Below are 26,146 nucleotides of genomic sequence, written 5' to 3' on the forward strand. Positions count from 1 at the left end.
TGTTTTGGGGTGTATTTTTACACATACCCATATTGGGTGGGAGAAATATCTCTGTAAATGGACAATTGTGTGTAAAAAAAAATAAAAAAATTGCCATTTACAGAGTGATTTCTTCTACCCATCATGGGTATGTGTAAAAATACACCCTAAAACACATTGGTCTACTTCTCCCGGGTACGGCGATAGCACGTGTGGCACTTTTTTTGCAGCCTAACTGCGCTAAGGGGCCCCAACGTGCAAAGACTACCTTTGGGCTTTACAGGGGTGCTCACAATTTAGCCCCCCCCCACATGACAGGACAGTTAACAAACCCCACAAATGACCCCATTTTAAAAATAAGACACCACAAATTATTCCATGAGGGGCATGGTGAGTTTATAAAAAAAAATATTTTTTGTCACAAGTTAGCAGAAAAGGATACTTTGTGAAAAAAAACAAAAAACAACAATTTATGCTAACTTGTGACAAAAAACAAAATCTTCTATGAACTCACCATGCACCTCACGGAATACTTTGGGGTGTCCTCTTTCCAAAATGGGGTCATTTGTGGGGTCTGTCCTGGCATTTTAGGGCCTCTGCAATCATTACATGTATGGCCAGTATTTCTGCTATACTCCTTATATTGGGCATACAGGTAGTGCATTCTGGGCTGAAAGGAAAAATGAACGGCAAACATCCCTTCATTCACATCGATCAATGTGGATGAACAAATATCTGCCAAAAAATGTGAAACAAAAAGAAAAGAAAGAGGGACATAGGAGCTGCCACCCCAAAAATCCAAACCCACCAGCTCGTATGCCCAGGCAAACCTGATTTATTCATCCACATTGATCGATGTGAATGGAGAAATCATTGCTTGAGTTCTTTTTTGCTTGCCAAAGCATATGAACCCCAACACCGCTCCTCGGCCCATATGCCTCGGCAAACGTATCTTTTTTACTGTGGAGGAGAAATCTCGTCCTACAGCGCTGCATGCACCGATTTTGTGTAACCTGACAGACGCGCAATGTTCTGTCAGGATGCACCATCAGTGCTGCAGCTGATTGATTGATTGATTGGTCGGTCGGTCGGTCTGGATAGAAAAAAGAGAGAAGAAAAACGAAAAAAACAAAACAAAAAGGAGGGGAAGGCGTCCGCCTGGACATAGGAGCTGCCACCCCAAAAATCCAAACCCACCAGCTCGTATGCCCAGGCAATCCTGATTTATTCATCCACATTGATCGATGTGAATGGAGAAATCATTGCTTGAGTTCTTTTTTGATACAAAGTGCTTGCCAAAGCATATGAATCCCCAACACCACACCTTGGCCCATATGCCTCGGCAAACGTATCTTTTTTACTGTGGAGGAGAAATCTCGTCCTACAGCGCTGCATGCACCGATTTTGTGTAACCTGACAGAAGCGCAATGCTTCTGTCAGGATGCATCATCAGTGCTGCAGCTGATTGGTCGGTTGGAAAAAAAGAGAGAAGAAGAAAAAAAAAAAAAAAAAAAAAAAGCAAGCAAGCAGCAAAGCACTTCAATAACATTAACTTTTTAAACTTTATTAAATATGTTCAAACCAAACAATAACATTGGTAACCAAATATGAACTTTTTTGCTTACCTGTTTTTTTTTGTTTTTGTTTTTTTTACCTGCGAGCTGAGGATAAACTTCTCCTCCCCCATGGGTCAATGTGCAAAGTGCAAATCGCACAGATATGTGGCGAAGTACATTATGCATTCTGTCCCAAGTGAAAGGAGAGGTTTCTGGCAGGCCAGTGTATTTGGATATCTCAAAACCTGATGTTTGGGTTCACACTGCATACTGGCCTATCCGGTCGGTCGAGCCCGCCGCACCGTCTCGCCCAAAATAGATCTTCAGGGAATACCACAAGAGTAGCATTCGGCCTAGTAATTAACTGCGTCGCCATAGACTAACATGACTTCCGGGCCGACCCAAATTGCCGCAGAAGCCACGCAGTAACGTAGGCATGCACTAGCGTTAAGTCAAGCACTTCCGGCGTAGGGGGGGACCGCAAAGTGTGACTTTTGCTAGGCAATTTGCCCTAACGCATCGCGCCAGTGTGAAATAGCACTGAGAGACCCTTGTGTGCCTACTGCTGTGTCTGTAGTTCCCTAGGTTCTAAAAGTGTGCCTTCTCGTGGTACCTCTCATAACACTCCCCTAGGCATAGGCCAGGCTGGTCAGGACAGCGGGGACAGTAAACGGGGGAGTCACGCCTTATTCCAGCCTTGCTGCAGACACGACATCTTTTTCTGGGGTTGCGTTGAGTTGGGGTACTGGGAATCGGGTAGGCGTAATGCCTTCCATGCAGCCGGCTAGTTGCATTTGGGGGTTGGGCTCTGGCACCTTCTGGATAGAGGAGTGCCGAAACAATGTCTTCCTGGAATTGAAGGAAAGATCCAGTTCTCCCAGCCTTACTGTACAGAACAAAGCTGTTGTACATCGCCAATTGAATTAAATACACAGACACTTTCTTATACCAGCGTCTGGTTTTCCGGGAAATTAAATAGGGCCCTAACATCTGGTCATTGAAGTCCACCCCTCCCATGTTGGCATTATAGCTGTGGACGGCGAGGGGCTTTTCAATGACCTCTGTTGCCCGTGTAATTTGTACTGTCGTGTCTGTGTGAATGGTAGACAGAAGGTAAACGTCCCTCTTGTCCTTCCATTTCACCGAGAGCAAGTCATCGGTACACAAGGCGGCCCTCTCCCCCCGTTGAAGTCTGGTGTTAACGAGCCGTTGGGGGAAGCCCCGGCGACTAGGCCGCACGGTGCCACAGCATCGGATTCCTTCTAACTTTAAGTGCGGAAAGAGGGCCACACTTGTGTAAAAGTTGTCCACATAAAGATGGTACCACTTCTGGAACAAGGGTGACACCAAGTCCCACACAATCTTTCCACTGCTCCCCAGGTAGTCAGGACATCCGACCGGCTCCAATTTTGAGTCTTTTCCCTCATAGACCCTAAAACGAGATGTATAGCCTGTGGCCCTATCACAGAGCTTATACAGTTTCACCCCATACCGGGCGCGCTTGCTTGGGATGTACTGTTTGATGCCAAGGCGCCCGGTAAAATGTACGAGGGACTCATCTACACAGATGTTCTGTTCAGGTGTATAAGCATCTGCAAATGTGGATGACAGGTGGTCTATGAGGGGCCGAATTTTGTGGAGCCGGTCATAAGCTGGGTGGACTCTTTCATGACAGGTGTCGTTGTCATTGAAATGCAGGAAGCGCAGGATGATCTCAAATCGCGTCCTGGACATGGCAGCAGAGAACACGGGCATGTTATGTATTTGGCGTGTAGACCAATAAGAGCGCAATACATTTTTTTTGGTAATACCCATGTTGAGGAGAAGGCCCAAAAAAATTTTCAGTTCAGAAACTTGGAGTGGTTTCCACTGAAAAGGCTGGGCGTGGCAGCTTGTCGGATTGGCAGTTATAAATTGTGTGGCATAACGGTTGGTCTCAGCCACAATTAAGTCAAGGAGATCCTGGGTGAGGAACAGTTCAAAAAAGTCTAGGGCCGATCCTAGTTCAACTGTCTCCACCTGGACTCCAGACTGGGCGGTGAAAGGGGGCAGTACGGGTGCGGCGGGATCAGGGGAATGCCAATCAGGGTTTGCCAGCACCTCTGGAAAACCAATGGGAGTACGGGCCCGTCTACTTGGTGGCTGCGAATCGGGTCTTAATTCACGTACCACCGAACCAGTTTCTACTTCCGGGCTGGTGTTCGCCACTTCACCAGGGTCTTCTACGGAAGTACTGGTGTTGAGAGGTCCAGGAGATGCTGCGCTGCTGGTGCATGCCTCACCAAGAAAAATCAGATCAACGCCAGCATCACTCTGCTGCCCTTGAGACTGATCTTCCGCCACCTGCAGTCCAGTGACATGGGGTGTGGTACGCCTGGCTCTAGCCGGGACCTCAACCTCGTCATCGAAACTATCGGTCAGAGAGCCACTGCTGTCTACAGGATCGTACTCTGAACCAGAAGATTCGTCGAATAAGTCGACCCAATCATCCTCATCCGACTGGTCCATGTACCTGTAGATGTCTTCATTGGAAAACCTCTTTTTTGCCATGGTGGCCTGCTAAATTTAGGAGGTATTCCTCTGAGACTACCCAGGAAAAAGAGCACCTACCTAGCGAAATGGAGTACTTGAGAGGTAGAAAGCTGTGGTCACTGAGTTTTGATTAAAAAAAAAATAAAAACTGCTGTTTACAGTGCCACAGCTAGTGTACAGTGTTTTTTGCAGTGATCAGAAAAAATAAATTTCTGTCACTGCGGTGGGGCGGGCTGAACGCAGTGCAGGCGAACGATCAGGTCTGATCGGGCAAACACTGCGTTTTTTTGTGGATCCTAGTGACCCTAATATAGATCTGACTGTGATCACTAATGATCACTTACAGATACTATATAGTACCAATGCTGATTAGCGACAGTGATGACGTTAATTAGTGACTGTGGTGCAGTGGGCTGAGCACTAACTGACACTAACAACCCTTTTGCCTAGCTAACTGGCCTAACTGTTACCACTAGTGATACTAAAAAAGTGACAGTTTTCACTGATCACTGTTTTTAGATCACTAGGATAGTGACGGTGAGGGGGGGTTGGGGTTGGGGGATCAGAGAGCAATCACAAATAATCAAAAACAATCACGAGGCAATTACAACACAATTACAGCAATCTGCGCAATCAAAGCCAATCAAGGAGCAATTGAATCCAATAACACGACAATCAAAAACCAATTACGTGACAATCGAAGCCAATCACACGACAATCGATGCTAATCACAGGGCAATTGAGACAATCGAGACACAGGGCAAAACAGCCAATCAGAGGGCAATTGGCACAATCAAAACCAATCAGGGCAATTGAAGCCAATCACACGACAATCGAAAACCAATTACGTGACAATCGAAGCCAATCACACGACAATCTATGCTAATCACAGGGCAATTGAGACAATCGAGACACAGGGCAAAACAGCCAATCAGAGGGCAATTGGCACAATCAAAACCAATCAGGGCAATTGAAGCCAATCACACGACAATTGAAAACCAATTACGTGACAATCGAAGCCAATCACACGACAATCGATGCCAATCACAGTACAATTGAGACAATTGTAGCCAAACAAAGCACAATCAAGCCTTACAGACAGGAGATAAGATACACAATGGCAGGGGGGAGAATATACGCAAGCAATGCACTAGTAAGGTGTGGGGAGGATCTGAGGGGGTGGGTGATCAGAAGCCCCTAAGGGGTAGTTGGGGGTCTGATCTGATGGATAGGAGTGACAGGTGGTGACAAGGGGTGATAGATGGGTTATTGACGGGTGATAAGTGGGTGTTTACAGCAGGGAAAAACAGATGCAAACAATGGACTGCTGATGTGATCAGGGGGGGGGGGGGGTCTCGGGGGGATCTGAAAGGGTGGGTGGGTGATCAGAAGCCCCGGGGCAGTTGGAGGTCTGATCTGATGTGGGGCAGTGACAGGTGGTGACAAGGGATGATTGACAGGTGACTGATAGGTGATTGACAGCTGATCAGTGGGCGATTACAGGGAGATAGATAGTATACAGGGGGGGGGGGGGGTCAGGGGTGGGGGAGATCTGAAGGGGTGGGTGGTTGATCAGATACCCCTAAGGGGTAGTTGGGGGTCTAATCTGATGGATGGGAGTGACAGGTGTTGACAGGGGGTGATAGATGGGTTATTGATGGGTGATAAGTGGGTTTTTACAGGGAAAAAAAGATGTAAACAATGGACTGCTGATGTGATCAGGGGGGGGGGTCTCGGGGGGATCTGAAAGGGTGGGTGGGTGATCAGAAGTCCCTAAGGGGCAGTGGGGGGTCTGATCTGATGTGGGGCAGTGGCAGGTGGTGACAAGGGATGATTGACAGGTGAATGATAGGTGATTGACAGTTGATCAGTGGGCTATTAGAGGGAGATAGAGATATGCAGTATACAGGGGGGGAGGGAGGGGGGGGGGAGATCTGAAGGGGTGGGGGGTGATCAGATAACCCTAAGGGGTAGTTGGGGGTCTGATCTGATTGATTAGAGTGACAGGTGGTGTCAGGGATTGATTGATGGGTGATATGGAGGGTGGTTGGGTCTAAGCTGCGTGCTGCAGGGGTGTACAGGGGGGGGTCTGATGGGTGCTGCGGGTGATCGGGGGGTCTGTGGGGCTCCTAAAGAGTGTGGTGCGTTCACTCACTGTGCCTGCTCTCCTCGCCGGTGGTCGATCGCTAAGTGTGACCACCAGCGGGGAGGCAGGCAGTATAATACAGTTTGTTAGGTAAACAAACTGTATTATACGATTTCAAGTGGCTAATTTGAAAAGTTACAACCCGCCGGCGCTGCGGATTGGCCGCGGGTTGTAGTCACAAGGGGGCGGCACCACGTGACACAGCCGCGCGATCGCTGATTAATCACCGAGAACCTGGCGACGCACATGTGCGTGGCTGGTCCTCCAGGAGCCACTTTGCCGACGCGCGTTATGAGTGCGCGGTCGGCAAGTGGTTAAAGAGACACTGAAGCAAAAAAAAAAAAAAAAAGTATGATATAATGAATTGGTTGTGTAGTACAGCTAAGAAATAAAGCATTAGGAGCAGAGAAATAAGTCTAATGCTGGGTACACACTATGAGATTTTCTGGTCGATTTACTGTCAGATCGATTATTTCCAACATGTCCGATTTGCTTTCCGATCGATTTCCGTTCACTTTAACCACCTTAGCGACTGCCGCGGTAGATTGCTCAGGCCCTGGTGGGTCGATTTTTAATAATTAAAAAAAAAAAAACGCAGCTACCATTTTGCTAGCTGCGTGTTGTAATCGATCGCCGCTGATCCGCCGCGAAAGAGGCCCCCCCCCCGCAGACCCCTTGCACAGACTGGCCAATCGCCGCCAGGCTGCACTATGGGGTGGATGTGGACTCCCTCTGACATCATGATGTCGATGACGTCATTCCGATCGTCACCATAGTGACGAGGGAAGCCCATACAGGAAATCCCGTTCAGAGCGGGATTTCCTGTTGGGTATGATCGCCGGCGGTGATCGGAGAATTGGGAGGGATTTGGCAGGGAGACACACACACACACACACACACACACACATATATAACCCACCCGCGGCCGTGCGTCGCAAATAAACTCCAGGGTGGTTAACGGGAAATCGGTCAGAAAATGCTCAGAAATCGATCGGAAAGCAAATCGAACATGTTCGAAATAATTGATCTGACAGTAAATCGGCCAGAAAATCTCATATTGTGTACCCAGCATATTATTTGTTTCCAGTACAGGAAGAGTTAAGAAACTCCAGTTGTTATCTATGCAAATAGCCATTGAGCTCCAAGACTTTGAAAGTCCAGAGGGCTCTGACTTCTGATTAGGTTATCTCAACTGTATTGTGTTTTTCTTTTGCAGAACAGTTCAGGACAGGTCAAAAGTTCACTGCTTGTGCTGTAAAAACATTTAAAATGCTGAGTAATGTGTAAAGTGCAAATATTAGAGAATGATGCAATGTTATAAAAAAAAAGCTGTATAACTGAAAATATGAGAATTTTTTTTTGCTACCAATGTTCTAGTAATTACCCCTAGTACTTTTTTTTTCGCTTCAGTGTCTCTTTAAGTCTAAATGAAAATCCTCCCCTCTTGTGTTATTGTTAAACACATTCCTGTTCCTCACTGATTGGCTGAAAGCACAGTTTAGTGTGAAGCTGCTGAAATACAATGTATGCTGTGCTTACATGTGTTTATAAAGCAAGCTAGATATGACAGTGAAGTTTCTAGGAGAAAAAAAGAGTAAGGGAGGAAATTACATCAGGATTGGCTTCAGTCAGAGGCAGTAAAAATGGAAAATGCCTGAAACTGTTTTTATTTACTATTTAAAATTCACTGAAATCAAAACGTGGGCAGTAAAATACATATGTTATGTAAGTAGAACAAGTATCTACTTACATATGTGTTTTTTTCCCCCTGGGATAGCATGACTGTCCTTGGTGCTTTAAAGGACATCCGAGGTGAAAATAAACTGATGAGCACTGGACGTATGTCTTTTTTTTTTTTCAACTAATAACTATGTAACTATGAGAAAAACAATTGTATCTATCTTCTCCTAAAAATGACTTTTTTTAGATATCCCACAGTTTTATTTTAAGTTTTTAAACCTAGTTTTTAAGTTTTTACTGTTTCATTGTCTCTGCTCAATGACCCTTCACTGAAGTATGCTAATGCTCAAATCTATGAATTATTGGCCCTTTTTTACTCTTTCCTGCTCCCAGAAGCCATTTACTGACAGGAAAGTATTTTATGGCTGTAATTACTTATCAGTGAGGATTATGCTATAGTCTGACGCAGTCTGACCCTGTACCGACTTGGACAGAAACTGTCACTTGCATACCTGATGTTTCAGTCAGAGAAAGGTAAAAAAAGGAACACAGCCTAGTTATGTGTGCTTGACACTGTACATACTCATGTCTATTTCATCATGTTATATGTCACCTCGGTTGTCCTTTAAGTTTAACTGCATTTGCTTCATGCTTGTTTCAGGTGTGTGATTCGAACATCTGATCTGCATGCTTGTTCTGGGTCCATGACTAAAAATATTAGATGCAATGGATCAGCAGGACAGCCAGGCAATGTGCATTGTTTAAAAGGACATAAATACGGCAACTTCCATATCCCTCTCACTTCACTTGTCCTTTAACATTTATTTCCGTAAGGTTACTACAAAAACGTCAGGATTACATCCAGTCTTATGTAACGTCTCAGGCAGGGGTCACACTTGTCTTTCAGTTGTCTTTCAGTTTTCTGAAATGTGTAGACAGTTGAAAGACAAGTGTGACCCTTGCCTTACAGCGAATTATGAAATTTATAGAGAAAACTGACAAAATGTGCAGGATGTCAGGTTTTTTTCTGCGTGCAAAATCTACATTCAAGTGTAGCCTAGCCCATTGATTAACATGGGTTCTCAGTTGAAATCAGTTTTTCTGTGCAGAAAACACGCACTAAAGCAGACGAGTGTGACCCCTGCCCTACTGTTTTGCTCAGAATGCCTTTTAATATTTGCGTGATTGTGTGTGAATTCTCGTGCAGGTTTTTTTTTATACTTTTCAATTGTTTTGTAGGTCTTCATCCATAACCCACATGCTCGCAACCAGCGCGTTTCTTCAAACCGCTTAGTCCAGAGCGCCCAGGACTCGGATATCTCACTGCTGAACATCAACCAGAATGTGAGCTGCCTTACTGCTGGATTGCTGGACCCTCATCAGAGCTGTGACTCTCTCATTGTGGGAACACAGACCAACCTGCTGGCCTATGATGTGCATAACAACTCCGACTTGTTCTTTAAAGAGGTGAATAATTATACAGAAGAGGCTATGTAAAGGGATTGGACAACTTGGGGCTTTTGGGATTTGTACTTCTAAGAATAACCTGAGAAGAAAGGAGGGAAAAGTTTTATGCATACATAGGGCTTCCTCCAGCCCCCTCCATGTAAATCACTCCCTAGCAGCTGTCCAAAGCCTTCTGGATCCTTGTAGCAGCCATTATCTTCGGCCACTCAATACATGCGCCGCCTGGCTACGCGTGTCCCGTTGAAAAAAAAAGAAAAGAGAGACATGTTGTTTTTCAGTACAGGAAGAGTTTAAAAAAACAAAACAAAAACACTTCATTTGTTAGCTATGCAAAACAGCGTCTCTGAGCTATTCAACCCACTGAGTTGAATATAGTGCTGTTTTGTGAAGCACATAAACAGCCAAGAAACAGTGAGATACAGCTTGACATAAGGTTGTACTGCAGGGAAGTTCAAAGGGTCATTATTTCAGCTTTGTTTTATAGCTTTAAATACAGAGTGCGATATTAAAACAGCAACTGTGACAGTATGATGCAATGTATCAAAAAAAAGCACAAAAAAAAGCTATACAACTGAAAATTTAATATATGAGACTCTTTCCTTTGCTACTAATGTTCTATTCATTATCCTTACTACACGTTCAATTCATTATATCATAAGTTACTGACAGGAATGTGTTTTATGGTTGTAATTACTTATTAGTGAGGGTTATGCTATAGTCTGACCCGGTCCCGACTCGGACAGAAACTGTCACATACATACCTGATTAACTCTTTCAGTCAGAGAAAGGTAAAAAAGGAACTCAGTGTAGTAATTTGTGTGCTTGGCACTGTACATACACATGGCTATCTCATCATGTCACATGTCACCTCGGATCTTCTACAGAGGTAAAAACACTCCCTGAAACTGATTGTGTGCAGGAAAACATTTTCACCTAGAGCTGAGTTTTAATAATCTGAAAATCATTTTTTTATATAAAACTTGCAAGTAGTGTATTTGAATTATAGATAAATAACTTCCAAACTTTTAACTTTGTTTTTTTAGATTGCAGATGGAGCGAATGCAGTGGTTCTGGGCAGCTTGGGGGATATCAGCTGTCCACTTGCAATCATTGGTGGAAACTGTGCCTTGCAAGGATTTGACTACAAGGGAAATGACATGTTCTGGACAGTAAGAGCATACAATACAGTCTGCTATCACAATGTGTATCCAGTCTAAATTAAAAATGAATTATTTAAGTGCATATCTTGTAAAAATGTTGGTAAGTCTTTTAGCACTCTCATTAATGTGGAGTAGTATTGAACAGAATGTTCTCCTAACCTGCAAATTTCCACTGCCCCCCAAAACGGGAAATAGACAAGACAGAGAACATTTATATCCTGCTTTTCTCCTGGTGGACAACTGAAGCGAGTGGGACATGGAGGCTGCCGTATTTATTTCCTTTTAAACAATACCAGTTGCCTGGCTATCCTGCTGACCCTCTGCCTCTAAAACTTATAGCCATAGACCCTGAACAAGCATATGCAAATCAGGTGCTAGGGCCCTTTTCCACTGCACAGCTGAATCGCAAATGGTTAGTGATTTTATCATAGAAATCATGAGAAGTATTTTCCACTATAGTGATTCGATTTGTAAATCGCAATCGCTTTCTGGAGGGATTTTTTTTTTTTTTTAAGAGGGATAATGCAATGCAAATGAAAAATCGCAATCGCATAAAAAAATAAAAAATCGCAATCGCTGGCGTTTTGTGATTGCGATTGCTAGTGGAAAAGGGCCCTAAAATAACTGACATTATTGTCAGAGCTGACAAGATTACCTGCATGCTTGTTTCTGGTGTTATTCAGGCACTATTGTAACTAAATGACCAGCAGGACTGCCAGGCGACTGATATTGTATAAAATGAAATCTATATTGTCACTTCAGTTGTCCTTTAAAGTACTTTAGAGCTGCAACCACTTAGGGCACGCTCCACAAGCAACCAGGATCATTAGGGAGCCTTGACCAAAGACTCCTTACTGTTGTATGTACTGAACCCTGGTTAAAGGTTTAAATCCTACATCAAAAGCAACAGCCTTACCAGTACGTCATCCAGCTGATCCTGCCAGCTAAAATACATTGTGCCAATTAAACTCAACAGCTGCTCATCATTTAGCTAGTAATTAACTACCGGTAGCAGCCAAAGGCTTTGATTGGATCACTTTAAAGGGGTCCGTGTAGGCTTTCTTAGTCTTCCTACGCCACGTTCTGTGCTGGGACCCTTTGGACAGTCTTTGACATTAAAGATAAAGATTGCTCGCAGCCACGAGCGAATGAGCTTGGCACTGCGCAGGCGCTAAGTGTTTGCAGGCAAAGTAGCACAGAGCCGCTCTTATATGGCTTTTTTCTCTGTGCACAAGTGGCTACTGCACATGTGTGAACCCACTGGCACCTGCGCAGTAAGGCCACACTTGTACATAGAGCACTGCGCAGCTGCAGAGATGGAGATGGTCCCGTGTGGCAATGGAGGGGTAACTGAGCATCGGGGAATCCTCTGTAGCATCTGGAGGATTTTTTTTAAACTTAGAAAATATATAAAAAAATGTACAAGGACAAGAAATAGGAAAGCCTCTTGATCCTCCGGAAACCTCCCCTCCCATGTCCTCCTTGCCCCCACCGTTGCAGAGTGTGGACCCTTGAAACTTATCTGACAAGCGCTTGTCAGAAATGTACTTGTGACCAAGCTGTATTATGCCTGTGGCTCTGTGTTACTGCCGCAACCGCAAAAAAGTGCAGCACGGCCACGCTCTTGCACAGCAGGAAGTGCGGACATGAACTTCAAGAGTGTCCTTGGCAGCGGCTCTTACTAGGTAAGATTCTGATTTTTAGGGCACAATCCACCTCGGGTTTTCTTGAGGGTGCTGTGTGTTATAGCCACAGTGCAACTTAGGAAAAATAAATTACACACCACTTCCGGTACACTTCTGGGACTACCACGGATGTCACACTGCAACACACTGCAGCTTCTGCATTACCTGAAGCCCTTCCGTCGCATCACACTGCAGGCAGTGTATCATGTTTCATTGACTTTAATGGTGATGGGGGACCGGGGGGGGGGGGTGTCTGTGATGGGTGAGTTACTCCTGTTCAGAGCCGGGACAAGGTCCTTCAGCACCCAAGGCTGAGACACCAAAGTGCGCCCCTCCATCCCTCCCACCCCAGTCATCACACACTGATTGCTATTAAACTAAGGTACCCCAGGGCACCCAACACCTTAATCTCTAGTTATCTGGCTTGCAGTCACTGCCATGTATCCCCTTTTCTTATTTCTCTCTGCTTCAAACATAATAGGGGAATGATAGCTGAGGGAGTTGTGCGCCCCCTCCTATACAGCGCCCTGAGGTTGGAGCCTCTCCTGCCTCTGTCCCTGCTCCTGTTCCAAATTAATAATTACAGCTCATGGTAGAAGTGTATTCGGTATATTTAATACTTTACTATTGCCTAACACTGCTAATTTTATGCCTTAGGTCACAGGAGACAACGTGCGCTCTTTAGCACTGTGTGATTTTGATGGAGATGGGAAGAAGGAGGTGAGTGTTTTATGCTGTGATGTACGAAGAAGTTTTATACGCAGGGTGGGATTTCTAGGAAGGCCACAAAGGCCCGGGTCTTGGGCAGCAGCAGCACGAGGGACATCTGAACATGAAAGAGGGGTTGCTACATATGGAAGAGGAGGCTGAAAATGGGGTGCAACCAGGGCCGGATTTACAGCTCAGGAGCCTATAGGCACATAAGCTCTGGCGCTCTAAGCTCCAACCCTTAACACAGGCCACACCCCTTAAGTCACTCTCCCGTCTCCAGATCCATCGCACAGAAGCAAGGCATCCTGGTATGCAGCTCCAGGGTCCATGGTCACCTCCCTCCATGTTCAGCCCACAGCTTGGGCTCTCTCTCTTCCTGTATTCCGCCTTAGTGGTCCCAGAGCTCCCCAGCAAGTGGAAAAAAGAAACAACAACCGAGCATGTGCTTTGCCCTATGTCTACACTGCACGCAACTGTAGTGCTGCGTCCTAAGTGCAGCATGCATGCGAGAATACAACGGCCACCGGGATGTGCTGTACAACGGGCGGGGCCAGGGTGAGAAATATTCCACATTGATGCTTCTCCTTCATAGGGGGACATTCGGGGAGCCACCTTTGCCCCATTAGGCGCCTGTATTGAATCTCAACCAAACGGAAAGCAGACTTATCCCATCCCCATCTGTGCCGGACAACAGAGACTCTACCATATAGACTATTTGTATTTCCACTTATCCTAGTGTTGGTATGCAGGCAGCACCTTCATCAGGCTTCACCTACTATAGGATCTTCAATGCTATTGGGTGATTGGTGCAAGGAGAACTTAACAGTGTTACCCAAATCGATGAACCATTGCTTTAATGTTGCCAGCTAAGGAATTATTCTTGTCATCTCTTTTACATTCACAATTTATTATAGTGTTTCTATATGACATTTTCAGCTTCTCGTCGGATCTGAAGACTTTGACATAAGAGTGTTTAAAGAAGATGAGATAGTTGCTGAGATGACGGAGACAGAGGTAATTATGTATAAGTTGTGGTGGAGTCCTTGTTTTATGCGTTTGTGATACTTGTATACATGTGATATCATGCATGGATGCTTACAGCTCATATTTATTGCAGGGTTCTTTTGTACTTGCCATACCAAGATTATTCATTATTTTTATTTATATATTGTATTTATAAAGCGCCAACATATTACGCAGCGCTGGACATTAGTTTAGGTTACAGACAATATTTAGGGGTGACATACAGCAAAATGACAATACAGGAATACAAGGAAAAACCAGATCACACAGCACAGTATGAGTACATAATACCTGTTGCCCATACATTTTTGCTAGAGCAGGACGGCATCACATGTAAGCAGGTGAGCTCCAAACAGTTTTGCTGGCTTCCTCGGGGGGCATTTGTCCAGAACTACTAGCCATCTGAAACTGGATTATTTCCTCTGGTCAGCTTCTCCACTACCACGGCACCTTTTGGATGAGTCCGACAAAAACAGTGTTGAAAACTGTGGCGTAGTCGGCGCCGCCATAGTCCGTAATGTGAATTGCGGTTATAGCAGTCCTTAGTCAATAATTTTGCATCATCAAAAGACTGAACCCAAATTACGATCAAACAGCGCAATTTGGCCGCCAGGAACAGTTGAAAGCCAAATTACGTCTTACCCCAGTGTCAATGGCGGCCTGAAGTAATTAACGCCGCTGAGACTTTTGCAGGAGCAGGGGGAGAAATGTTTCTGCTTCACCCTGCGCCCATATTTCCTGACACCTTATTACATGCATTCCCTCCTTGATGCATCATCCCTTATGTGTGAGTATGGATACAGCCTCCTTGTTTCCCTACTCTTCTGCAGAAAATGAGTAAGAAGAAGATGAATGATCTGTCCAACACTACTCCTAATCTAAGTTACAGGGGCAAAACTACAGGGGAGCAGCCCCTGAGACTTCAGGGGGGGGGGGGGGGCATAGGGGGGCGGGGGAGGCTTGGCAGGCAACCACTGGCCTTCCCATCCTGCAATACTCCAGATCTAGTGTTTGTGGCTACAGCTGGTATTAGTGTGAAGATCCTGATGACCAGGCTTGTAAGATGAGCCCACAGGCTGTGACGGTCACAAGGGGAGGCAAGGGAAGGGTTGTGAACACTATGGGTCCATCAAAGTTTTGCAAGGGGGGACTGCATGATTTGTACTGACGGCCCTGACAAGTTATTTGTTAATGAACAGATATGAAATGGTTCTTCTCCTTTCAGACTATAACGTCAATGTGCCCCATGTACTCCAGTCGCTTTGGATATGCTCTCTCTAATGGTACAGTGGGAGTGTATGACCGCATGGCACGCTATTGGAGGATAAAGGTATGCACCAATAAAATATATTTGAGTATGCTAAATCAAGCTGCACTGTGTATAATAAGCCCCCAACCAGCTCCTCTCTCTGCTGCTGAGAGATTAGCTCTTTGTAGACAGGACGGTAGCTGAACCGCCTTTTCTTGCCCAGTTTTTCCCAGCTCAGTGACTATAAAAGCCATCACACAGCCCTACCTGCAATAAGAAACCATCTCTCACTGCTGGGCTCTGAAGTCACTGCTGTATGATAGCCACCATGTAATGATATAACATACGGTAAGCTAAAACGCTTCTGTGCAATATTTATGTCTTCACAGTCTAAAAATCTTGCCATGAGTATACATGCCTTTGACCTGAACTCTGATGGTGTTTGTGAACTGATTACAGGCTGGTCCAATGGGAAGGTGAGTGTTCCATTCTGTTTGCTGGTTACTGGGTCATGTTGGCTGATGGGTGTACTGATGGATGTACACCACAACCATTGTGTAGTTGGCTATTTGACTTTCAGTTTTCTGTTTATTGGGCAGATTTATAGCACCTCGCAGGAAATTAATTTAAATTTGGCCTTCAGATCAAGGCAGATTTAAAACAAACAAACGGTTCGGTTTCCATACGGAATCCTCCCAAAAATCACTATTCAGGTTCTGTTTTGGACTTTTCTGTATTTAGAAAAATGTTTTTATGTGTACCCCAAGTGTATCTTATTGGCTCACATTGATCGCAGGGTCAGGAGCCAATGAAATCAGCTCCTGACCGCCTCCAGAGCTCTGCTGTCATAGCGACATCAGAGCAAGTAAGCTTCAGCAATGGGAGAGCAGCGTGATCAGCGAGCAGGTCCTATTTTTTGTACCAGTGGTCTTTGATCCTTAAAGGGAAGCTAAACTCAGAGGGTTGTCCTACTGATCTATTTGGCTGCAGTAGTGGCTGAATCACACACCTGCAACAAGCAAGCAGCTAATCCAGTCTGACTTCAGTCACAGCACCTGATCTGCATGCTTGTAGTGGGGCTGTGTCTAAAAGTATTAGAGACACAGGATCAGCAGGAGAGTCAGGCAATTGGTATTATTTTAAAAGGAAAATGCAGATCCTTCTCACGTTAGGTTCCCTTTAAGTGATGCATTATGCGACTGTTGTCTTACTCATGTGAAGCTGAACATTTGCAAGTACCTCTGTTTTAAGAAGAGAAAATTGTACACTTTTTTTTTTTCTAGCTAAAAGAAGTTTATTGAAGCTCGACAGGAATCATGACAAACTTCTCCAGCATATTATCAGACAGAACTGTACAATGAAATGATTTCACAGAGAATAACAATAAACAATACATAAAGTAATCAACATGATTATATCAATTGTTTACAGACCTTCAGACAGGATAGCCGTAAATAACTATAGCACATGGAGAAAAAGATACTGTGCACCTGTCTCTTTAAGCGTTTTTATTCTGTACTTCAGCCAAAAACCAGCAGTATTGACATGTAGAAGAAAAACAGATATGTCAGACCTGGATAACAAATGGTGTAGAGGTGTGCAGGGGAAAGGTGACCAGGGGAAGAACGGACGGCACTACAGCCGTTTCACGCCAGACTGGCGCTTGCTCACGTGCGTGTCCTTAGAGTAAATAACTATAGGCCAGGCACCATCAGTGGCACTGTCCATTGATGATCCATGGTCAGATTCAGCCAATGGTGCAATGGAGATAGGTACAAAATGACTGGTCCGGCAGTAAGGGAAAATTGTACTTAAAATAGCCTTTTTAATATGGTTGTGTAAAAAAATCGTTTTACAAAATCCTGGTGGTTCTGGTTCTCCATGACTGTGATGCATCTCTAGCTATGTGATATTGTTAAAAGGACAGTCTTCAGTTGATCTAGAACCGCTTTTCTGGTGATAAAGCAAGAATTGCATCCTAGGACCTCATGTGCGGAAAATATTTGCTACTCATAGCAACAGTCATATTGTTTGCTTAATATACAAATAAGCATGTTTAAAATTATAGTGGGAACTGGAAACAGGACAAACATTCCAGGGGAACCAAGTCATTATCACATCACACAAAGAAACAAATGCAGGAGACCGAATTCCTATTGCCATCAGAAATGTGAAAATGTGAAACAGGCCATAAATAAAAGGCCGCACCGCAACGCAAAAAAATGTCCATCATATGACCCTGTCGGCCCACTCTGCCGCAGGGTCATAGAACAAACAGACAAAAAAGTGACAGCGCTCAAGGATGCCGCAGGGTCATATGATTGATATTTTTTGCATAGTGCCGCCCCCGTTCAGTGATGTACTCACTGCTGGGCAGTATCTCACTGGGTTTCCTGTGGGTCTGCACATGCGCGCGCCGCACTGCACTCTGTCATTTACACTTACTGTGTCACCCATAGACATCCATTACCTCAAGCTCTGTGCTTAAAGTGCAGTGCTTGCACAAGATTGGATACTTCCGGCGCAATGGACTGCATTAGGTGTGAAAGTCTCCATACTTTCATTGCATTTGTGGCCCATTGCGGTAAAATAGGGTAATGCAACGCAGGAATTACCTGCAAGTGTAAAAGGGGCCTTAAAGGACATATGAGGTGAAAAAGAGCAGCAATCGTTACTTACCTTGGGCTTCTTCCAGACCCTAGATCAGGGGTGTCAAACTCAAATGCAAAGTGGGCCAAAAATGCACACTAGGACCTAGTTGTTGGCCATCCTTAATGTCTACTGGCCCTCCTCCAACCCCTATACAGTTCCCTGGTGCCTAGTGGCCCCCTCCCCTATACAGTTTCCTAGAGTTTAGTGCTTCCCCCCTACCTCCCCATATGGCTTCCTGGTGTTCTAGGGCTTCACCTCCAATATAGCTTCCGTGCTGGTCTAGAGAGGGCCAAGTTTAATGCAAAGTGGGGAAACCACTTGAGGGCCAAATTTAATGGCTCTGAGGGCCAGGTTTGGCCCACGGGCTGGAGTTTGACATGTATGCCCTTGATGTCTTCTCGGTCCCTCGCCACAGCACCGGTGCTCCCCACTGTCCCCGCTAGCCGCCCGTAAAGCTTGGCGACCCGTCTGAACTTCTGTGTATGTGCGGCCGTCCGGGTGCGTACTGCATCTGCGCAGTTATCTAGTCTGTGTGCCCAATCATGCGCCGAAGTGCTGACCCGCCGACGGGTCGCTAAACTTCACGGGTGGCCAGCGGGACAGTGCAGTGCACCAGAACGTAAAAGACATCTACGGGCTGGAAGAAGCCCCAGGTAAGTAACTATGTGGAATTCTCCTCCCAGAGCATGAGCATTTTGGAAGGCCAGGCATTATTTTCACTGGCTTAGGAACTCTCGGTAAACAAACCTTCTGCAGAGCTGTACCTGACAGGACTAAAAATATGGCCACTTGTGATATAGTGCCGAATGCAAATCGGGGTGAGGAAAGATTTTACAGTAGGCCAATTAACACTGACTATATAATTTATAAATGAATATTGTAAAATAAGCAAGTTAGTTCATTATGTTATTTTCACGACAATTCCTCTTGAAATAAAGAAAAAAAAATGGCCTTTTATAGGCTGCAACGCTTTTTCTGCAAAGCACTGTGTTGTGGGGTAGACTGTAAAATATTATTGCCACTTTAAAAAAAAGTTTGGTACCAGTAAATGTGGCCATTTTCTGTCAGCGATGGTGGCAACTGCTTGTGCATAAAATACCAGAATGTGTGCAAGGCTTTCTGATGTTCCTATACAATATTCCATGTATATTTACCATTTCCCACTGATAAATGGATTGTTTCACAGGTTGATGCCCGCAGTGACCGTACAGGGGAGGTAATCTTTAAAGACAACTTCTCCTCCTCTATAGCAGGAGTAGTGGAAGGTGATTATCGTATGGATGGGAAGACGCAGCTTATCTGTTGTTCCATAGATGGAGAAGGTAAATCATATCTACAGGGTGTGGTGATATAGCCATGGTCTCAGTATGTGTGTGTCTTATTGTACAAGCTGGGGTAGCCAAAGTTTTGAATGATCTTAAAGGGAACCAAGTGCCACTATTTTCCTGGTTTCTACTACCTATAGGAGGTGCCCATTATTTGTACAAGGGAAGGTGTGAAGATAGCATCTATGACTTCTATAAACTCTTTGAAGAATAGAATCCTATCCCCCCCCCCCCCCTCACCTGCTGTTGAAAGCTTATGTATGCTCTCTGCTAATGTGTGCAATAAAATAATCACATCAGTCCTTATGTGCCTGAAATTTCGGAGGTCGGGCAGGCATCGGAAGTAGGGCAATAAGATCCTCTGCTAAATTTTTAAATGTAAAAAAAAAAGTTTATTTTTTTTTTTTATATAGAGAAAAAGTGGATTTTTTAAATTAAATGAGCCACCTTGTTGGCATGCATTTTTAATGTGCCATTGAGATGCCCTGGGTGCTAAAAATTGTGCTTTAACTTTAACTGGGGGATGAATTTGTTTTATCGTTTTTTGGCATCCTTGACGTAATTGATGTACAGACTTGTACATGTGTTAGATGGTTTCCAGCCAAAGCGGCTGCTCTGGGCTGACTCTGTCGATTATCTACTGTGTGTACAGTAGCCCAGGATCCCCCTTTATGCGTCAGTGAGAGACCAGAATGGTGGATCATTGTGGCTGATGGCATTGTTCTCCTACTCTAGTATCTTGTCTGTACAGCACTAGGCCCTGAACTGACACCCGAGGAATCAAGTCCCAATCCCTACAGACAAAAGATTTGTACGAGGCTGGACTCTCCATTTATAGTGTTAATATAGCAATGCAGGCTATTTAGATAACCGTCACTGTGTTGTGTTCTTTGTATGTAGGATGACAAACCCTTGTCCAATGTCTAATGCTGGGAATACACGGCTCGATTCTTAGCCATATAGATGGCTCGACAGATAATTTCCGCCATGCCCGATCTCCCGCCCGATCATTTCCACGCTCGATTCCGCATTGAGGACAATGGTAAAAGATAAGAAAAACGAGCGGAAGATAAGAGAATCGCCTGCGGAATGTAGTGGACAGGAGAACGGAGCGGCGAAATCGACCCGAGTATGCCCAGCATAAAGCTCGATTTTCTTTAGCAAGATTATTGCTATGATCTATATTGCATTAGTGGTGTGACCACTTTAAGTCTATCAGTTGTTTACATCTTTGTGTTGGACTATTTTGTGCATATCAGAACTTTATCTTTACATTCAAGGTAGGACATACTCCTTATATGTCCTACCTTGTATGTTAACCCATTTATCTATTGTGCAGCGCTGCATATGTTGGCGCTTTATAAATACAATAAATAATAATAAGGAAAACTGATTGTTATAGAGGATGACCAGGCTGACGATATAGTTAGCAGCTCTGACGTTTAATGCTTTCGTTTTTTACAGTTTTTTGAATTTAATATTATTTTCTATTTCAAGATTTTTATTAACGACTTTACGTTTAGGTTTTCAGCTGTGTGGCTATTAAAACAGCATTTTTTATAGGACAAGCTAGGCTTTCTATGGGTAATTTTTTTTTTAAAACAATTATTTTATTTTATAGGAATTTTTGTAGGGAAAAACTGGATGTAAATGCAGAAAATACACTCCTTTTTTCAGTTTTCACCCTTCCTAATGTTTACATCCCTCAGTTATAAAAGTCATACAAATATATTTGGCCCTCGATTAAAATAATACCACATATGCCAGATTTTACTTCTATCTGGGCATGCAGTGGACTATTATCCCCAGCCTGCGCGTCTGTAGCTATAGGATTTGACTTCCAGGTCGACTTTTTCGGGGGTTCACTGCTGTACAGATGTATTGCTAGGCAAAGGCAGAGCAATGCATTTGTAAAGCATTGGGTCCCCGAACTGTCACCCTAGTGATAGCATCCAATCGTTACAGGCAGTAGTTATCAAAGCTGTATAAACAGGTGTATATTATGTGGTTAACAAGGGGTTAAAACTTTACTTTTCATTTTGATCTTGTTTCTTTAACTTATTTTAACTTATTAAACTCCCCCCATGGAATATTTGGTCAAGAACATAGAATCTATGTCCAAGAACTTACAGGAACACTTTTGAGGGCGCAGATTCTATGTCCCAAAAAAACGCTACCACGTTAAGCAGAAAGCTTCCAAACTACAGTCTTCAAATCCCATATTCGACCATAAATGGTAAAATACACAATCACGGCTACAGTACGATGAAGGATGTGTATCCCTCTGTCTGTGTGACTCTGGGACACTGCGATCATCCCAGCATACAGGTAAATACTAAAGCTGTGTACACATTTAATAATAACCGGTACCCACATGGATCAGGCCTTGATCACTAGGGCAACAGTTCCATGTACAAGCTTATACAGAAGTGCCCCTTAACTACAGCCAAGCGAAGCATACTGTTGCTATGGGGCAAGGAGGAGCGATGATGGGGTGGTGAATGATTGTCTGGTTCTGGTGGGCGAGGTTAGGAGAGGAACCATGTGCTTTGCAGTTGCAGTCATTTAAAGATCCGGCATGGTGGTTCATAGTCCGGTTTGTGCAACAAAAATCCTTGGTTGACATCAGGACTTAGGAAACCATGCCTGAGAACAGGAAGGAACGTACAGTGGTCTGTACAAGAGACTTTACTAAACAGCTAGATACAGACTACAGAAAGAAAGCAGTAATCGTATTAGTATGGTCTTGTACTGGAGAAATTAGTAACTGGTCATCTATCTTGGCTACAGTCAGAGGCTACCTGCCCTCCAGTAATGAAGCTGCCGGGAGTCTCATGGATACCAGTGTGGAGCAGGAAATGGTCAGAGAGCTCAGTCAGAAGAAGCAGAACCTCTTACTGGAGCTGAAGAATTATCAAGAGAATTCAAAGGTGCGTAGCCTAAGTGGATTGCCTCAATAAAAGGAAATCACCTCAAGGTGCCCATTAATGGTACAATCTTAATACATCTATGCAGTAGAGGGGTAAACAAAGTGTATATACTTTGAACATATACTCTAGGTAGTCCATCATATTGCATGGAAGTGGTAAAATTGTACATTCAAGATTGTATTATTGATGTGCACTTTTACACCCTTGAGTTCCACTAGCTGCAGCTGTAGACCATAAATAGATACCTCTCTGAGACTTGAGGAATAGCAGTCATGTGACCATAGCTGGTGTTCTTTACTTCCCCTCTATCCGCACTGAGGAAGGAGAGCCATGACCCAGGTTGATGATGGAGAATGCTTCTCGTTTCTGCAGTGCTGTGTGGGAGGGGGTGTGTCCCAGCCTGACAGGGCTAACGGACTTTACAGCTGCTGTTATCACAGACTGCCTGGCAGTCATAGACCCTCTATTTTATGTTTAATTGAATTGAATAAGAGCCTTAGTGTCTCACGCACTCTATACGATTAATTACTTCCCCAAGAACTAATCAGATCTCTTCTAACGGCTCAGACACAATAGACAATTTGGCTTCATGCTTCTTTGGAAGTTTCACAAGGACTTTTGTCCATGGGGATCAGGACTGGATCCCTCAGACATGTCACTAGCCTAGAGGCTAGTGGGGGTCTGTTTCTATGGAGTAGGGAAGAGGAATATTGTGCAGTGCACAACTAATTGGCTTCCAGCGGATGGGGTGGGTAGGAGAACACTGCACAGTGCGGTCAGGTGGGTATCGGACGTTTCTGAAGATCCAGCATGCGGATCATCAGGAGGCATCCATACACGCACTCTCGCCAGAGGTGGTCCCTAACATCCGCATCTGCCAAGTTTAATCTAGCGTGTGTACTTGGGCAAGACCTTCCATACATGGCAAGACCCGCAGGACATGATGTACTAGGCTTCTTATAATAATAATTTTTCTGAAAGGGTGTAATGGGGACTCCGATGCCTACAAAAGGTCCTAAAGGAAAAAGCCCTAAATGTACATTTAAAACACTAGCCGTTTTATTAATAATAATGTTGTACAAACAGGGAGCCATGGCCCTAAAAAACACAATAGACGTGCATGTCATCAATCAGTATTTTGTGGGAGATGACAAAGGGGGTGTCCTTGTTTCCCCCCCCCCCCCCCCACACCACCACAGCTTTTAGTGATATCGGTGTGGGGTGTAACTATCCCCTATGTCTCCCTGATAGTGCACATTAAAGTGACAAAACATAGTGGGGAGTCGGAGGTCTGGGCAATATTTTGGGTGGTGTTTGTACAACATTTTTACTAAAAAAAATGTAGTGTGTTAAATGTACGTTTAGGGCTTTGTCCTTTAGGACCTTTTTTGTACTAGGATTCTTCCAGGCTGAAGAACTGGAAGGTTATCAGATTAGCGGTTGTGCTGCTTCCAGAGTGTCTTTCAAGACTGAGTGCACCTTTTTGGTTTTAATATTGTCCACTCTGAATTTTATAACAGGCGGACTCGAGATCGCAAGTGAGCGAGCCTGATGGTCAGATGGGAGTGATTCCAGCCAACACACAGCTGCAGACCGCACTGTCTGTCACTCTAGGATCAGAGACTCATGCTCCCCACGTGGAACTGACCATCTCAACATCAAACGGTGGGGAACATTATCTGATCCTAAATGTACGCAGCCATTTTAATATATGAATTAAAGGTAGTGGTGGAAAGTGAATATATCTAAACTCATATTACCTTTAAAGGTGCCCATACATCTAGTGATGTATGGGCAGATCGGCTTAGAGACAGATCTCTCTCTGGTCGGAGAGAGAGACTTTTGTTGGCTGCTCATACACCGCGGGCTGATTCCCCATCAATTTCAGCATGAAATCTCTCGGGAATCGGCCTCAGGGTGCCATTTTGCCGCCCTCCAAATGTTAATGCCCTCCCCAGTGCATTGTGGTCTCACCTGCTCCAGCGGCGGCAACTCCTGGTCTCCTCCGCTGTCTTCCCCGAGCACTGCCGTCACACTGAGCTCCATGCCGTGGGGGCGTGTGTGTGATGTCACATAGACACGCCTGGCAGTGCTTGGGGGAGACAGCGGACAAGACCAGGAGTCGCCGTAGCTGGGCAGGTGAGATTAGAATTCACTGACATATTGGGGGAAAGCAGCCGGGGTTATGTCGCTTTTTTCAGCCGCTGCGATATCGAACACCGTTACTGCCGCGCACCCAAATGACCATGTCAAGATTTTCCAGCTTGCTCAATTGATACATTAGTCGTCGATCAGGCATGCTTATTGCAGCACCGATTTTCATCCAATTTGATGAAATGATTGAATCAGATGGTCAATCGGGCTGTAGCATTGCTAGATGTCTGACCAGCTTAACCGTGCAACTCTTTTGGTAGTAACAACACGTTGTATTTGTTTTTATCTTTTAGATACAATCATTCGCGCTGTGCTTATTTTTGCTGAAGGTATATTTGAAGGTGAAAGCCATGTTGTTCATCCTAGTGTCCAAAACCTAATGGGATGCATTAGAGTTCCAATCTGTCCCCCTAAAGATGTCCCTGTGGATCTGCACATCAAAGCCTTTGTGGGTTACAAAAGCAGGTAAGACCAGCTTTACTGTCAGATCAAGTGTCCTCCAGGAGTCATAATCTGAGCACACCTGAACTGTGCTAAAAAGCTGCAAACCACATATACAGTAGTTTATAGGATTTTATTCTAATCTACGGACACCTCTAGAAAGATGTCCGTTTCCACTTGGGTCCCCTCCATTCTGTGTCATTCCCTGCCAGTAGATGCTCTGACTGGATCCCAGTTGCCCAGGTCCATGCCTGTGCTCCTGTGAACTGGACAAGCATGAGCCCATGAGTTGCATATTTCCAGTGCACCAAGGCGAACGTATCTGAACTAAATGTGCAGTAAGACCCCCATAATCTGGAACTCGAGCACTCAGCAGTCTCAACCAGCTGACATGCCTGATGGCAGAATAGGGGCTTGAACTTTATTATAGATTTTTCAGGGCGATGTGCAGCAGAAGCGATTTACAAAACCTCCAGGCTTCATCTTCTACACTCCTGCAGCTCCTAGCTGCTGTGCTGGATCCATGTATGTCTCCCGGCGTGTCACCTCACCGGCACTGGGTCATATTCACGCTTTGGGAGTCATACACAAAGGACACAAAACATCCATGCACCTACATTTCCTGCAGCTCCTAGCTGCATTGCTGTAAGTGCACACATAGCTGGCATCAGGCAAACCCCACCTGTGCTGGATACTGGGGGTCTTGCTGTACCTGCATTACTGATTTTAACACTTTTTTAAAATACTAGCAAAATACTGCCATGTAACTAAAGGCTAGTTCACAGTAGCAGTGTTTTCGGGGCATTTGCTGATCGACGGCGATCAGCAAAGCTCTAGTACAATAAAGCCCTATGAGGGTGAATCCACTGCAGCATTGCAATGTGGATTCAACTGCAATTTTACTGCATGCAGTATTTTCTGAGCAATTGCATTTTGCAGGAATCCTGCTTAACCACTTCACCACTGAGGGGTTTTACCCCTTGAGCACCAGAGCAATTTTCACCTTTCAACGCTCCTTCCATTCATTCGTCTATAACTTTATCATTACTTATCACAATGAAATTAACTATATCTTGTTTTTTTCCGCCACCAATTAGGCTTTCTTTAGGTGGGACATTATGCCAAGAATTATTTTATTCTAAATATGTTTTAATGGGAAAATAGGAAAAATGTTTGAAAAAATTCCATATTTTTCAGTTTTCGGCCATTATAGTTTTTAAATAATGCATGCTACTGTAATTAAAACCCATGAAATGTATTTGCCCATTTGTCCCGGTTATAAAACCGTTTAAATTATGTCCCTATCACAATGTTTGGCGCCAATATTTTATTTGGAAATAAAGGTGCATTTTTTTCAGTTTTGCGTCCATCCCTAATTACAAGCCCATAGTTTATAAAGTAACAGTGTTGTACCCTCCTGACATAAATATTTAAAAAGTTCAGTCCCTAAGGTAAC

General features: G+C 44.5%; 1 protein-coding gene across 1 annotated transcript in view; it reads left to right on the forward strand.

Annotated features, from left to right (window-relative positions):
- BBS2 (Bardet-Biedl syndrome 2) overlaps nt 1–26,146 on the forward strand; it is an 89,247-nt gene that overhangs the window by 30,538 nt on the left and 32,563 nt on the right. The window contains exons 3-12 of the mRNA XM_068259982.1: nt 9,133–9,360; nt 10,404–10,529; nt 12,863–12,925; nt 13,853–13,930; nt 15,165–15,269; nt 15,578–15,664; nt 19,027–19,162; nt 21,956–22,095; nt 23,616–23,760; nt 24,543–24,714. Of these exons, the coding sequence (XP_068116083.1) occupies nt 9,133–9,360; nt 10,404–10,529; nt 12,863–12,925; nt 13,853–13,930; nt 15,165–15,269; nt 15,578–15,664; nt 19,027–19,162; nt 21,956–22,095; nt 23,616–23,760; nt 24,543–24,714 (1,280 nt within the window). The remainder of the gene's footprint in view (nt 1–9,132; nt 9,361–10,403; nt 10,530–12,862; nt 12,926–13,852; nt 13,931–15,164; nt 15,270–15,577; nt 15,665–19,026; nt 19,163–21,955; nt 22,096–23,615; nt 23,761–24,542; nt 24,715–26,146) is intronic.

Source organism: Hyperolius riggenbachi, chromosome 11 (genome assembly GCF_040937935.1).
Source record: "Hyperolius riggenbachi isolate aHypRig1 chromosome 11, aHypRig1.pri, whole genome shotgun sequence".
Classification (NCBI taxonomy): domain Eukaryota; kingdom Metazoa; phylum Chordata; class Amphibia; order Anura; family Hyperoliidae; genus Hyperolius; species Hyperolius riggenbachi.